The sequence below is a fragment of the Orcinus orca genome, chromosome X, assembly GCF_937001465.1.
Source record: "Orcinus orca chromosome X, mOrcOrc1.1, whole genome shotgun sequence".
Classification (NCBI taxonomy): Eukaryota; Metazoa; Chordata; class Mammalia; order Artiodactyla; family Delphinidae; genus Orcinus; species Orcinus orca.
The window spans coordinates 107,362,618-107,379,194 of record NC_064580.1 but is presented as its reverse complement, the minus strand read 5'-3'; the positions used below and the strand labels follow the sequence as shown (position 1 = coordinate 107,379,194).

The following is a 16,577-nucleotide window of genomic DNA, read 5'->3' as shown; positions in this document are numbered from 1 at the left end:
ATATCCCACGTGCCTCAACAAAGATCCCACATGCTGCAACTAAGACCCAATGCAGCCCTAAATAAATAAATACATAAATAATAAATCTTTTAAAAAAACAAAATGGATATTCTGAATTCACTCTAACCAATGAAAACATATACCAATTACATACCAAAATAAAAAGCCTCTCCCATCAAACAAAACATTATTCTGATAAGCAAAGATACGGTTACTAAATTTCTTTAAAACAAAACCAAACCAACATCAAACCAAAGTTATATGTTTTAATGGATTCAAAATGATGAAATCACATTCTCAGCCAGTCTAATGGATTGATGTATGAGTTATAAATAATCGAAGGATTACAATGTATGTTTTCATTAGCTTCAGGACATCAAATAGTCAGCAGATGTAAACAATGAGATATTTTTTTAAAAAATGGAAATGTAGCTAGAATGACCTGGAAAGACAGGTACTCAAGTACTCCTATGTATAAGATGGGGCATTCACCAATGAAGATACACTGACGTCCTCCATAAATCATTAAAAACAAGCAAGTCATAAAGATAAAAACAGAGATCAATACTACACAGAACCTCTAAAAGTAAGAGTTTCTGACAAGAATGTCCTAGAAACTTACGGTCATTTTATCAGTATGATTTAGTAAAATTTTTAACAATTAAATTTTGTCATTAGAGCCATACATTTTTTAAAATTTTAAGTCATGCCATAAACAAGTTGAACTATGTCTCATCTGAGAATAAGGTCCTAATACTCCACAAAAAGGTTTTCTTCCACATTTTCTGATTGGCTCATTTAGTGCTATATTGAAAAGTGTCATCTTAATTGCTGTTAGCAACTTGGTTTGCTGATATTTTCAAATCTTATTTCAGGATTCTTGTTTCAAATAGCTGTTTAGAAGAAAGAAAGTTCTCACTAAAACATTTAATATCAGAAAGTTAAAATAATACCATTCCTCATAATTATATCTCAATTAGAGACTGATTAATAGCACTTAGTGATCATCAAAGCCATTTTAACAACTCTTGTCTATCTTTTAGAATGATAGTTGAAAGCTCCTTCATCTGAGTAAGCAAAAAAAAAACCAAAAAAACATCAAATAAAACTCAAATGAGACAAGGCTTTCTACTTGAAAATTCATGGTGAAAAGCTTTAAAGAGTAAAACTACTGGTGCTGGAATACAGCTGTGAACAAAACAAACAAAAATCCCTGTCCTGAAGGAGTTTATATTATAGTAAATCTAAATATGTCTTTATTGGCAACAATACTTCAAAGACATCACCGTGATAAAGGATCAACTAAAGTCTAAGCTACTACTTATTATGGATTTGTATTGTTCTTACTACTCATATTTGAAACATAAATAAGACTTTAAACAATTTTATACATATATATGTATGTATGTATTTTCCTTTGCCTAAGCTTGTACCTGGTTCCCCAAGTATTTATCAAATCTTCCTTCTACAACATTCTATAAACATAAGGTATGTTTACAGGCACTTAAATTTTATTCTTACTTGAAATTTTAATTTTTTGACAAATAAAAACTGCTACCATTTATTAAGTTCTTACTATATGCCAGGCATTGTAAAATGCTAAGGAATTTTTCAAACATTATTGCATTCAATTTTCATAACAGCCTTATAAATATTTTCAGCTCCATTTTACAGATGATGAAACTGATGCTAAGACAACTTGCCCAAGGTCACATGGCCATCATTTGATTGGATTTCTACTGCCAAAGCTCTTACCCACAACACTAATATTCAGAATTTAATACTCTGAAGAGTAAATCAAGATCAAGATGCATAAAATTATCATAACATTTAGGGTAATAACTTACCTCATCAAACTCTTCAGTCATTTTTCGAATTATTTCAGAGTTCTGCATATGTCTAAACATTTCTGCTGTGACAACACCTGAAATGTGCAAGTGTAAGAAGTTAATGGTAAATTTAAAAAATAACTTCTAAGTCCACCTCTAACACTAAAATGTCTACAATCGCACAATAAGGTGTACTTCAATAGCACTTGATCTTTACCATGTTACTCAACCCTATAAAGCACAAATGCCATTATCAACATATACAAGAAAACAGCCCCACACTTCTGACAGGTATCTTTTTTTCCTAGAACAATCAGCCTTAGCCATTTCTACTTGACTTAACTTTACTCATGCATAGAATGACTAAGACCCTTGAATATAAAGCATATGTCATCAAGCATGAGGCAGCATCCAGGGTAACATTTAAAACCTTGAGGATGAACCTGAAGAAAATAAGGGAAAGAGTAATAGGTAGACTTCACTTTAGCCAGGTTTCTTTATTAAGTACAACAATATGTAAGGCAACTACATCCCATCATCCCCTCAAAGGGCTTCAAATAAACATAAGTAGTAAGCTGTAGTTCCTGCTCATCCAGAAGCCTATAATCTAGTTGTAAGTTTAAACAAAGAATAACGGGGGGGGGGGGGGGGCAGGGAGCAGAGAGAAAGGGAAAAATAAAGTATTAAAGTTAGTACATAATAAATGCCCAAATGAGTTGAAAAGCCAAGAAAGACTATAGCTCAGACAAAAAAAAAAAAAAAAAAAAAAAAAAGATCTGGATAAGTAGGTGTTTCTTATAAGGACATTTAGAGTTTTAAAGGAGTATGGAAGAGGCGAGGAGAAAGGATGCACATTACAAGTAGTATAACTGTATCACTTTGCTGTACACCTCAAATTAACACTGTAAATCAACTGTGTTTCAAAAAAAAAAAGGTAGTAAAAGTTAGCCAGGTATAGGTCAAATATCAAAAAAGGGGTTTCTAGGAAAAAGTTATGAGTAGGAGACAATGCAAGAAGAAGTCATACATGAATTTCCACTGATGGGGTGTCAGATATTTTTTAAAAAAAGAAAAAATGTAAAAAGTGAATTTCCTAAACCACATTTCTAATGCTAGATTATTTATTCTTTGCCAGTCTAATCACTATGAATACCATAAATATAGTAACATCTAAAAGAATGTCTTGGGGCTTCCCTGGCAGTCCAGTGGTTAGGACTCCACACTCTCAATGCAGAGGGCACAGGTTCGATCCCTGGTTGGGGAACTAAGATCCTACATGCAGCACGGCACAGCCAAACAAAAAAATTTTTTTAATTTAAAAATAAAAGAATGTCTTGGTACAGGAATATGAGATTTATTATAAAAGTTAGATATATTTCAATTGACCAAGCTCTATTTTATATATGCATGCACATGTGTGTGTGCATATAAATTAAAAACAACAATAGAACATCATACTCTCTTTCCAACCCCAAATCTGAAAAGAACAACTGCTATGTGAGCTCCCTTCTCTATGGGCATGCAATCTGAAGACCTTCCAGTAGCGTAACAAAACCAGCAGGAGTAGAATAGGAACTAACATCCATTGAGCCGCGTATGCACCAGCCACTTCAGCCCTGGCAACAAGCCTATATAGGCGGTACTATAATCCTGGCTTTACAGATGAGGAAACCGATGCTAAGGCAAAGAGAAGTTAAATAACTTGTATGAGATTATTAGTCTACATCTTGCTGCCCAGCCCCAGGTGAGATCAATTTCTACTGGTACTGTGAAAGAGCCCTTACTTACCACATTAAAAAACCAAATGATTGTTTAAAAATATTAACAAATTTGAAAGAAAGCATGATTTCCCTGACTAAAGAAGCACATTCTCAAAAACCTTTTGAGAGGTTTTTAATTTATATCTAGAGCCATGGATGTATCTCCAGAACCTTTTCATACTTTATACCCAGGTACTGTAAATGTGGCAGTGCTAGAGAAGGACAAGTAACTCAATCCCTGAAATAATTTCTACGAAATAAGCATTTATATATAAATAAATCTCAAAGTAAACATATTGCATACATTTTGACAAACTTCTAAAGCTCCTCCTCTCATCTCATAGACCATATAACAGCCATAAACCCAAATATAAGCAGAAAACAAAATAGCTGTCACAAACTCCATGCATATAATAACTCCTGAGGCAGGTATAAAAGAGCCATCAGGACATCAGGCCAGCTCCCACTGCCTTAAAAGTGTGGGGGACATGAAGCAAGACTGCTTTAAAAACTGGTAAACTGAAAAGTGACAGCTGACCAAGAAAGAAAGAAGGAAACAACTGGCCACAGAATCACCAACCACAGAGCAGTCTGGAGCCATTCAGTGTAGGGCCAAACATCTCTCCACATACCTCAATACTTCAGAAGGCATAACTACAGTAAAATAACTGATGCTCATAATAACAGTCCTAAATCCACAGGAAAAGGTACACTGTATACACTTAAGCATGTTTCTAATTCATTTATAAAAGAATTCTACCAAAATATTTTTGAGTATGTTTTATAAGTACTTAATGACCTTAACTTTGATTACATGGTAAATTCCTCTTTATGGAGCTTCCTTGCTTCTAAAATAAATATTATAGCAGTGTTTAAATCTACCTAAGTTTTCAACACCTTCAATTTTTAAAAATTTTCACAACCTTGTTTGTGACAAGGTATGTCCAAATGTTTAATGGGCAAGCTCCTGATTTATAAATACAGTGATGCCAGAAAAGGAATGTATCTGATAAAGGGAAATGCTCTGACTACGGCTTTGTTTTAAAACTGCAATTCAGAAGCCTAGTTAGGAAACTAAAACTGATCAAACTATGGTATAATAGGTAAGACTGAATATAAAAATTAGAATTTCAAATCATTAAATTATTTCTGGCACCTGTTCACTTGTTCTGCAATCAACCTTCCATTTTCAAAGAATCTAAGGAGAAAGGACATTGCCCTTGATTACATAACACCACAAACAGGTACTTGTACCCTTCTACTCCAGAAAGATGGGATGGACATAGACAAAAAAAAAATAATATCAACATATCTCATTTTCTAAAGAGTTAATCTGGTTCATCATACTGTCATTACTACAACACTTCCTCTGAGCAGATTCAGTAGAATTTTCTAATACTGATTTACAGCTACCTTTAGCTAAGAAGTAAACTAGGCAACTCTGCACTCTAAAGACATTAAAATTTCTAAAAAATGGCCATATTAATGGCATTATGAAGACCATAGACCCAATAAGTTAATAAATTTGTCTATCAGGCCTCACATATATAACATTTAATATGTAGACTGCACTGAAAGTTGTGATCGACCTCATAAAATGCATCAGTTCTTAAAATGTTACTTGTTTTCCAATTCCAATGACAGGATGTTTAAAGACGTTTTGTAGAATTAAAGGAGTAGACATAAGTAAATTGTTTTCTGGGATCTCTTTTCAGATTTGTTTATTAAATCAGTCATTCTTTAGCACCTTAATTCTTTAGATCTACTTTTAGGCAATCTTCCCTCCTCCTAACTTCTAATGCCCATGTTTTTGGTGCCATTTTCATTAAAAAAATGTAATACCCTTGGAAAACTCTGTAACATTTATTAGCCTGTGCATCTTCTAGAATTTCAAGGATGGGCCAAGTATTAGGGAGACACAGAATAAATCAGAACCTGCCCATGATCTTGACTAACTCATTTACTGATCCAGATCAGGATGTATGACTCCCCAACTTACACAATTTTGTCTCCCTGGCCAAATGTGTGTAGTACATGTTTTTGTCTCAGGGAAGACATTTTATATTTTCCCTACTCTTACTTCAAAATCTTTTAAAATAAAGTATAAACACTTTAAAAAAGACCCCGCTCCCCACTCCAGTTTCTCTACCTTTTAGGGAAAAAAACCTGTAAATGTCACCAATTCCTTAGTTTACTTACTTACTTAGTTACTTACTTACCTACTTACTTACTTACTTACTGTTATTCAGGGCACTTTTTAACTCCCTACACTCTACAATTCCCTGCCACTTGAACCTGTATCTCTTCATTATCTTCCTCCTCCATTCTTAATCCATTTCTTTGCTCCTAAAACCAGATGCTGAAAGTGGGAAATATATCTAATAAAGTAACATAACAATTATAAATTGCCAAGTTTTTAGTTAACTTTCACATATGAATATAACAGTCTCAACAGACTTTCTCTCTTTGTTCTTTGCTCTTTTTTCCTTACATACATTTTGTATGGTTATAATGCAAATAACTCAGTATCGTGGCATTAGTTTCCACATGAAGTGCTAATAATCTTTAGGTGAAACAAAAAAGAAGAGAACATTTGAGAACATTCTGCTTCCAAAATAAATATCTTACCTTTACAGCCTGAACACTGAATAAAAAAGTTGATGAGGTCAAGAAGTGCTATATCTCGGTCATGCTTGTATGACTCTATCCAATCATCTACCACCGACTACAGCAGAGGGGGAAAAGAACCATTAGCTTTTTCTAACGTTCTAAGAGTTAATTAAGTCAGATTAAAGTCGTTAACATTCAACATTAAGTGGTATCACATTATTTCAATAAATACATACACTTGTATACTAAAATTTAAAGTTAAATTTAAACAATAAAATGGAATCAAATTCAGTAAATTAATCACCTGATTGTACATAAATGATCCATCTTCCTCATTTTTGCATTAAAAGGAATCTAAAAACTAAATATGGGACCCAATTCTATAAACTGAAATTTCTTAGTGATATTATAGATATCACTATATAGTGATATCTATATAGATATCTATATAGATATTATAGATACCTTAGAAAATACTGATATTTGACTAAAATATTGTAGTGAGCACTAATAGTCCCATATTAATAAGAAATAAGCATCAAAAGAAAGTAGGATAGTTCATGGATCTGGAGATTTAATATTGTTAGATGACAGTACCCTCCAAATTGAGCTACAGACCCAATGCAACCCCTATCAAAATCCCAGCTGGCTTCTTAGCAGAAATTGAAAAGTTGATCCTAAAATTCTTAGGGTAATGCAAGGTATCCAGAATAGTCAACAGTCTTGAAAAAAGAACAAAGTTGAAGGACTCACACTTCATGATATTAAAGCCTACTACAAAGCTACAGTAATCAAGACAGTAGAGTACTGGCATAAGGACAGATACGTAGATTAATGGAATAAAACTGAGAGTCCAGTAATAAACCCTTAGATTGATGGTCATTTGATTTTTGACAAGGATGCCAACCCAATTCAATAGCAAAAGACTAGTCTTTTCAACAAATGGTGCTGGGACAACTGGATATCTGTATGCAAAAGAATGAAGCTGGACCCTCTCTCACATCATATACAATCAAATACCTAAATGTAAGAGTTAAACCTATGAAACACAGAAGTAAATCTTCATAACCATTGAGTTAGGCAAACCCTTCTTATATATTAGACCAAAAGCACAAGAGACAAAAGAAAAAATAAATTTGACTTATTCAAAATTAAGACTTTATTCTTGAAAGGACTCCATCAAGGAAGTGAAAAGACAACCCACAGAATGGGAGAAAATATTTGCAAATCATATATCTGATACGGAACTTGTGCCCAGAAAATATAAAGAACTACAATTCAATAATTTTAAAAAGCCAAATAACCCAATTAAAAATATAGGCAAAGGATCGGGATAGACAGTTCTATACAGAAGATATACAAATGGCCCTTAGCACATGCAAAGATGCTCAGTGTAACTGGCCACAAAGGAAATGGAAATCAAAACCACAATAAGATACCACTTCACTCCCACTAAGATGGCTATAATAAAAAGTACAGACAATAATAAATGCTGGCAAGAATTTGGAGAAATGGAATGCTAAAACACTGCTCGTAAAAAAGTAAAATGGTGCTGCCACTTTGTAAAAACAGTTTGGCAGCTCCTCAAAAAGCTAAAAAATTAAATGACCCTGGAACTCAACTCCTAGGTATTTATTACCCAAATGAAAACGTATGTCCAAACAAAAATTTGTACAATAATACTCATAACAGCATTATTCACAACAGCCAAAAAGTGGAAACAAACCACAGATACATCAAGGGATGAATGGATAAATAAAGCATGGCATATCCATACAATGGAATGTTATTTGGCAATAAAAAAGAATGAAGTTATAATACATGCCACACCATGGATGAACCTTAAAAACACGCTAAGTCAAAGAAGCCACTCAAAAATGACCATATATTTATATGACCTCGTTTATATGAAATGTCCAGAATAGGCAAATTTATAGAAAGTAGATTCATGGTTGCCTAGACTTGGGGGCAGGTGAGGAGAAAGTGACTGCTAATGGGCACGAGGTTTCTTTCTGGGGTATTGAAAAAATTCTAAAATTAGTTGTGGTGATGGCTGCACAACTCTGTGAATGTACCAATACTAAAATTCATTGAATTTACACTTTAAAAGGGTGAATTTTATGGTTTGTGAAGTATATTTCAATATAGCAATTTTTTAAAAAACAGAACTAAAAAATAAAAGCAGCACTTTATTCCTTCATGGACAAAAGAGGAAACCACAAAACAGATAAAAAAATTTTTAAATAAACAAAATTTTAAAAATTAAGATGATAAATTACAGCTAATATAAAAAATGAAAAGTCAGGAGGGAAAATGTTTTAAGTTATATACCAATAAATACGGAATTTGGGTATGAACTGAATGAATAAAATATGTACAATTTGATGTACAAAAAAGATAATATGATCACATGAAAAAGAAAAGAAAAAGAAAATATTATTTAAGAATAACCTGGCTCATAGAGATTTACTGGACATATTCTAAAATGTTGCTTAATTTCTAGATTTCAGTCCTTTTCTATATTTTATAGCAGCTTGTGTATGTGAACCAACTCAATTTATGAAAGAAATGTTTCTAAGATGATCCCCAAATATGATATGGGCAGTATCAAGAGAATATATTATGTGATATGGGAGTTTTAAAACATGGCCCCAAGTTGTTTGACATTGCTCCCCAAAAAGAAGTGAGGTCTATGTCCCCTTCTCCAGAACAGAGTGCAGCAGAAATGATGCTTCCAAGATTAGGTCATAGAAGGCTATTCAACTTCTGCATTGGGTTCTTGCAGCACTACAGAACTAGATACTTCCTCTCAGGATAGTCTCTCCAAACTCAGAAGCCATACTGTAAGAAGCCAAAGCCACGTGGAAGGACCATTTGTAGGTACTCCAGGTAACAGTTCCAGCTGAGCCCAGCCTTCAAATCACTACTGACTAGGTACCAAACATGAATAAAGAAGTCTCCAGATTATTATAGTCCATAACTGCTTTTGTCACCTCCAGGCATTCAAGCTATCTCAGCTAAGACCCCAGCCATCATGGATGGAAGCACAGAAGAGACATCCCTATTTACCTCTGTCTGAATTCTAGATCCACAGAATCACTAAGCATAATAAAATGGTTGTTCTTTTACATCACTGAGTTTGGGGTGGTTTGTTATGCAGCAATAGATAACTAGAACAAGGGCTATTCTCATCAATAAAGATACAAAAATATTTAATGAAATCTTACAAAAAAATCACATCACATCAAAAAGTTATTCTTGAAGATCAAGAAGAGTTTATACTAGAGTTTACATAAGGCTGCTGTAATAAATACAAATAAAATACAAATAGTAAAACTAATATAAGCTATCACAATGAAATATATTTAAAATTTTTAATCATTAAATAATATACTAAAAACTCATTCAATAAAATTCAACATCTATTATCTAATAGAACTAGGGGCACATGCATGATTTCTTCTTTCTTAAAATTTAAGAACTATTTTAAAACCAACAGTGAGTCTTGTACTTATTCACTCTCACTCATAATCACCGAAATAGGGATATCCTGGGGATACAAAAAAATGAGTAATACACAGTCCCCAATCAAGGAATTAACAATCTAGAAGCAAATACAGACATGTGCATAACTATAATACAATATACTAAGTGCTATACTGGAAAGAGAAGAATAAGAAATACATTCAAGGGGAGAAGGAGATAAGAGTCCAAAAATGTTTCCCCAAAAAAGAGTGACATTTGAATTAGTCAATCCTGTGATATGGAAGGGAGAAAAATAAGACTATTCCAGGCAGTAAGAAAAACAAAAAGAAAGGTCTAGGGGCAGAGAACATATGGCAGCTAGAGAACAGCAAGTATGCCATAAGGAAATCTGGGCTGGAACTTTTAGATAAGGAAGAACTCTTAGAAGTTTGTAAACAGGAGACTTCCTTGATCAAATTTGGTGTTAGAAAGATAACACAAGTGGGAGTACACAAAACAAACTGGAGGTGGAGAGATGATTCAGGGAAATCAATGGAGAGATACTGTGGATATACTGCTTTTAAGCGGGAAATCACACTTAGAAATAGAAAAACAAATGGCATAGAGGTACAATCTTAACATATGACAAACCATAAGCAACACAAAAATAAGAAAAATGTTCACTCTTTAAACACTGAGATACCATTAACAAAAAGAAATATAAAGCTAAGCCCTCACATTTTCTATTAAAAAATTCTGATGAGCCAAAAAGTTAAAAAAAAAAAAACCCTACAGACTAGACAAAAATAGAATAGCCTAATTAGCTGCGGATATAAGTTGAGATTTCTGATGTTAACAAAAATGATAAGATATTAGAAAAAAAATAATGCATTTAACCACTTAGAACAAAATATTATAGAGAAAAGTATAATATAAATATAAAAAGGAAAGTAATGAAATGGTATACAATTTAACAGAGATAATTTATCCCTTCAATAAAATTAACCCAAAATGGTAACCAGAGAGGAGGATAATTTTTTAAATTAGGAAATGACTAAATAAACCATAGCACAGTAATATAATAAGACATTATTTCTTTCAAATGTGTACACAAAATAATCATTTAAAACATTAAACAAGAAATAAAATCCACATCCTAATCACAACCCTATGAAAGCTAACCATATATGGATAAGTGACAGTGAATTCGAATTTAAGAAAATACGTTGCACTATACAATTGGTGATAGTTCAAAAGCTAACAATTCTTTTTCATTTTACATGTAAAAAATGTGCCTTATTAGTTCCAATTGATATTTTAAAATTTATTTACAAAACCATACATATTTAGATAAATGCATATTTATAATCAAGATTTACATTTCAGTTATTCATTAATAACAAAGTTTAATGACTAGCCTTCCCTAAACCATCCATGTGCACCTTTTGTAGATGAAAGTTAATTCCATGAAGGAAAAAAACTATTCCCTATAGCTTTTATAAATTAAATAATAATTTCATTAAGCGTGTATATTGAGTATAGTGTTGATTCAATTTTTAAAAACCATATGGGTTTAGCCTCCAGTGTAAAGCTGAAATGCTTCTACTGTCATAAAATTATGAAGAAACAAATTTAGGATGATTTAACATGAATATGACTCCAACTCTGTACTCCTCTGGTAAGAAACAGCACAAGTAATAAAATTTGTAATAGACAACAGTGATCAAAAGAATTCACTAAAGTGGACAGTGATTACATTAGGTCACTCAGCCAAGAATTCTGTATGTGCAAAGAACTTCATGTTTTAACAGCCACTATATAAACTCAAAGGAAATTGAAATGTCACAGTCAGGGTTTACATCAGCATATTTTTTGACATATTTTTTATTATATGCCATTAAAAGAAAATAATGCAGCAGAAAATGACTCAAGACACAGCTTAAAGGTCTTATGTCTGAATAGACAGATCCCTTGTTTTCTGACTAGTTTGTTGCTTTTTTCTAATACGCAGTATTAAAAAATTTTTAAACACAATTAGAAAAATCAGGGATATATTTTATATAATTCACTTAAGTTCAAAATGTACAAATGAACCAGGAAGAACACAATAAACATTACCTGCATAGCACTCTTGCCCATTTTAACAACTTCAAACAACATCATGTTTTCCACTCCATTCTGCTGGTGATGACCATTCATTCGGTTTGGACCAGAAGGAGGTTTTCCTCCTCCATTTCCACCTTTGCCCTTTTCTCCTGGGCCTTTTTTGCCTTTTTTACAAGTCTGCATAAAAATACAAGTTGCTTAAGTTATATCCTTATCCTTGAGAGTTCAAAATAAAGCTACAGCAGGAGCAGCTGATAGCGTGCATAATTATAAAACACTTAAACCTGACCTAAAGGGGACTGCCATACACATGCGTCATAATAAAATGATATGGTTGTGACAGGCTCTTTGTGGTATCAATTTTTTTAACTTATACTACCATATACCTCATGTGACACTGCAGTTAGGAGCACAGTCTCTGTAGACTGACAGACTGCCTAAGTCCCAAATTTCTATTCCTGTTAGCTGAGTGATCTTGGGCAAGTTACTTAACCACACTGTGCTTCAGAGAGATTTTCTAACTTGTAAAATGAGGATAAAAGTAAAAAAAAAAACAAAAGTGCCTACTTCATAGGATTGTGCTTTAGGGTGCAGACTGTAGTGGGCAGCAAGAATAACAAAACTCTATGAAATAAGTAACTCGTAATGAGTTCAACATTTTAACTTGATGTCTATTGTTAGTCTTATAAATCACTGCAGTGCATTGACAAAGGAATTCTGAACAGTATGAATAGGTATATCAACCTCTTTCTTGTTCTGGGCCTTCCCTCCAACACTTATTTATCATGAAAGTTCAATTAACGAACACTATGGAAATGAAGCCCCTTTATAAGAAAGTTAACATTGGGTGGAGGGACTTCATAAATCAGTGAATAGGCTGCCTACATGCCTCAGATATAAAACACCTCCAACAGCATTTATACCTTATTATTAAAAAAAAGTCATTCCCCAACTCAGAGTCCTCATTTCTAAAATGCCAGAGTTGTATCAATATCTTTACAGGTTAGAATAGATGATTTCGAGGGTCTCTTTTAGGTCTACCCATTTCTATGATCTAGAGCAACAGTCAGCAAACTTTCTGTAAAGTACCAGATAGTAAATATTTTAAGGCTCTGCAGGCCACATACTGTCTCTGTCACATATTCTTTATTTTCACTATCCTTTAAAACTGTAAATACCATTCTTAACTCGTGGGCAGTACAAAAACAGGCCATAGTTTGCAGATCCCTGATCTATAGCCAGATCTACAAATTTACTTCCACTGACAGTCTGTATGTTTCTATACTTTGTTCCATAAAGGGTCTTTTCTCCTTCTTCAAGAATCTAAAACCACCCTACTCTTAGGAACTACTTCAGGGGCTTCCCTGGTGGCGCAGTGGCTAAGAATCCGCCTGCCAATGCAGGGGACACGGGTTCAATCCCTGGTCCAGGAAGATCCCATATGCTGCGGAGCAACTAAGCCCGTGCACCACAACTACTGAGCCTGTACTCTAGAGCCCACAAGCCACAACTACTGAGCCCAAGAGCCACAACTACTGAAGGCCACGTGCCTAGAGCCTGTGCTCTGCAACAAGAGAAACCACTGCGATGCCCGTGCACCACAACAAAGAGTAGCCCATGCTCGCCGCAACTGGAGAAAGTCCATGCACAGCAATGAAGACCCAACACAGCCAAAAATAAATAAATAAAATTTATTTTTAAAAAGACTATGAGGTAGTATACTATAGTGGATTAAGAGTATACCACCTTTCAACAGATGTGGGCTCAAATCCTTAATGACTAAGCTTCTCTAGACCTCAGTTTTCTATCTATAAAAATTAAGTTTTCTAATCTACAGGGCTGTTCAAATATTAAATTAGATAACATGTAAAATTATTAGCACACTGCATGGAACATACATAGTATAGGGTCAAAACATTATTATTGTTATAATAAATCATTGATCTGATGCCTAATACCTCACTCACAACAGTGGCTACTCTATTCAGATGCCACTGTAAGTCTTATCCCAGCTTGCAAATTAAAGCCAAAAGCAGAGTTTCGGTTTTGAAAGATGACTGCAGAACAAGGAAAAGTGGTTTTCTAATGAATAAGCATATACTACCCACTAGAATTATGGCTGTCTTTGGATAGTCATGAGTTAACATTTGTATTCATTCACATTCTCTCCCCTCCGCCAAACTACCACTTTTTAAGGGACTAAGAATGCATACGAAATTATGAAACACATGGATTATGTGCACTCTAAAAAGATATTCCAAGGACTAGTTAAATAAATTATGTTCCATACATAAAATGGGATCCTATGACACCATTAAAAATTACAGACAGGAAAAATTCACTGATAGGAAAGCTGCTGACAACATGTCATTAAGTTTTAAAAGCAAATGAAACAGTTTGCACAGTATGATTCCATTTAAGTAAAATTCTATGTGCATTTTTATATACAGGTGTATATATACATGTGTATGTTCATCAAAAATGTTTACATATTTAAAATGGGAAATTTTTACTTTGCTCATTGTATATTTCTGCATTATTTAGACTTTTTAAAAGTAAATGTGGATTGACATATATACACATATGTATAAAACAGATAACTACTAAGAACCTGCTGTATACACAGGGAACTCCACTTCGCTGTACAGTAGAAACTAACACAACATTGTAAAACAACTATACCCCAATAAAAATAAGAGAATCATCAAAAAAAAAAAAGAGAAAAAAAAAGTAAATGTGTCATGAGAAAATATAAATCCAAAATTCATTTTGGCAAAGAAAATGCTGAACAAAAGCAAGTCATCTTTTGCACAATGTATTTACACATGCACGGAGTCAAATGTACTTTCCAAAATAGCAAAATGATTTAACCATTCACTAAGTTACCCACACCTCTCAGGCTACCCACTCATACTCTAAACTTGCATTCTATTGACTCAGAACTTTGTTAGTTTTTATCCTTGACATTACTTATAAAGAGTCACTGTCAACAGTAACCCATTAGACTTAAACGCTTGTAGGTTACATTTTTAGGGTACTTTAGAATAAGAAATTTACTGATTTGCTTTACATTGGACTACTCATGTACAAATAAAAATAAAGCCAACAGAGTACCACATTTTGCTTAGCATACTATGCTTTATAAAATAAACTACTAGAAACAATGACGTATTAATTTCAACTTTATAGTAGTAGAAGTGTTCAAAGGCTTGCCATACCAGTCAGGGGAAAAAAGCATTTTTAAAAGACAACAACATCTGAGACATAACTAAAACAACTATATATAGTATATAATTATATTTATTCATATATGTATATTTATGACCGTAAGAACCAAAATAAAGACACATATTCTATACATACTTTTCCTTTGCCTTGCTTTTGGTTTTTTCCTTCAATGTCTTCAAAATCTGTGTCAGAAGAAAAATGTGTTTCTGACTCCCTATGACAAAAAGATAAGCAATTATTTAAAATCTTCCTTAGAAATGTAGATGGAGTTTCTAAATTTTGCCATATTTTCTAAAAGAAAGGCTTGGTTAACTCATTACAAAACTATATTAGCATTAAATGTAATTAAGATGCTTTCCCAAAGCAACATATCGTAGCATATTACCAAACATTTAAAATTATATAACACAAAAACATTAATCTAAAACACAAATGTCTAAGCATGTTTTTATTTTGTTAATTTTTAACCAAAGCATAAAAACAAAACCAGGGGCTCTCAAACTTTTAACTCTAGGAAACGTGGTGTTCTACTGGAATGGCTGGTTTCATTTCCTGATTCAAAGACCATGGTGTCCAGGTAAAACTGTATTTTAGCACTAGGTATGAGATAATCTTTATTAGGGAATTTTAGCAATATTAAGGATCTTATGACCTTTCTTATATAACACAAAAATATTCATAATCTAAGTGTAACTATACAAAACATGTATTTCTGAAAGAATATACGTAAAACATTTTTACAAACTAAATCAACAGGGTAGGGAAGTGTGCTAATTGATCAAAATCCTTTATGAAGCAAAAAGCTGTTGAGCTATAGTCAAGAAAACTGGTTCTAGTTAATACGGTACTAGGAAACTGTGATCTTGGACAACTGACAACCACTCAATCTTCTCATCTACAAACAATGTTTATGCAGGAAAGAATGAAATCTCTGAAGTCTCTTTAATCTCTAAAATATAGATTTATAGTTCTAAGAAACTGTCCCTCATTTTGGAGTAGGAGGGGTGCTTTGTATAATCTGGATTTTCTAAGGCAAAATGGAAGTAAACCAATTTAAATACACATGTGTGATGCTTCCTATATATGTAAACATGGGTCTATCTATCTAAATAGTAGTAACAGACCCACACTTAAATGCTTAAGGCAAGGCATACCCAGTATCAATATTTGGGTCACAATGGATTTTAGAACTGAACAACACACATAAAAGATAAAGGTTTTACCATTTTAAATGTGTAAAACTATTGTCAGTTTTGTTTAAAATAAATAGAATCAAAGTGAAAGACTATCTTTCTAAAGCTAGTCTTCTCTAACTAGATTTCTTCTATTTCCATTTTTATTGTTATAATAACCAGTTGTCCAGAGGCTGTGAATTAGGAATACTTTATAAATCTAAAATAATGGTTAAGATGCTAGCAGGGGGAAAAAATTACTATTTATAGCACTTACCTACAAAGTTATTTAAACAATGTATTGAAGATAGTGGCAATCCTAACTATGTCCTATAATGTTGCGAGGAAAAGAGCCTGTAATAAACACCATTTCCCATAGTTAATGCACTCAAAACTGAATGACTACT

At 33.1% G+C, this 16,577-nt stretch overlaps 1 protein-coding gene across 5 annotated transcripts in view; it reads right to left on the bottom strand.

Moving 5' to 3' along the window:
* Window positions 1-16,577, bottom strand: part of STAG2 (stromal antigen 2) — a 115,869-nt gene that overhangs the window by 56,546 nt on the left and 42,746 nt on the right. For all 5 annotated transcript variants that reach the window (XM_004284855.4, XM_033414985.2, XM_033414983.2 and 2 more), the window contains exons 3-6: window positions 15,134-15,212; window positions 11,783-11,947; window positions 6,218-6,314; window positions 1,848-1,924 (exon numbers count right to left, since the gene is read on the bottom strand). In XM_004284855.4, the coding sequence (XP_004284903.1) occupies window positions 1,848-1,924; window positions 6,218-6,314; window positions 11,783-11,947; window positions 15,134-15,212 (418 nt within the window). The remainder of the gene's footprint in view (window positions 1-1,847; window positions 1,925-6,217; window positions 6,315-11,782; window positions 11,948-15,133; window positions 15,213-16,577) is intronic.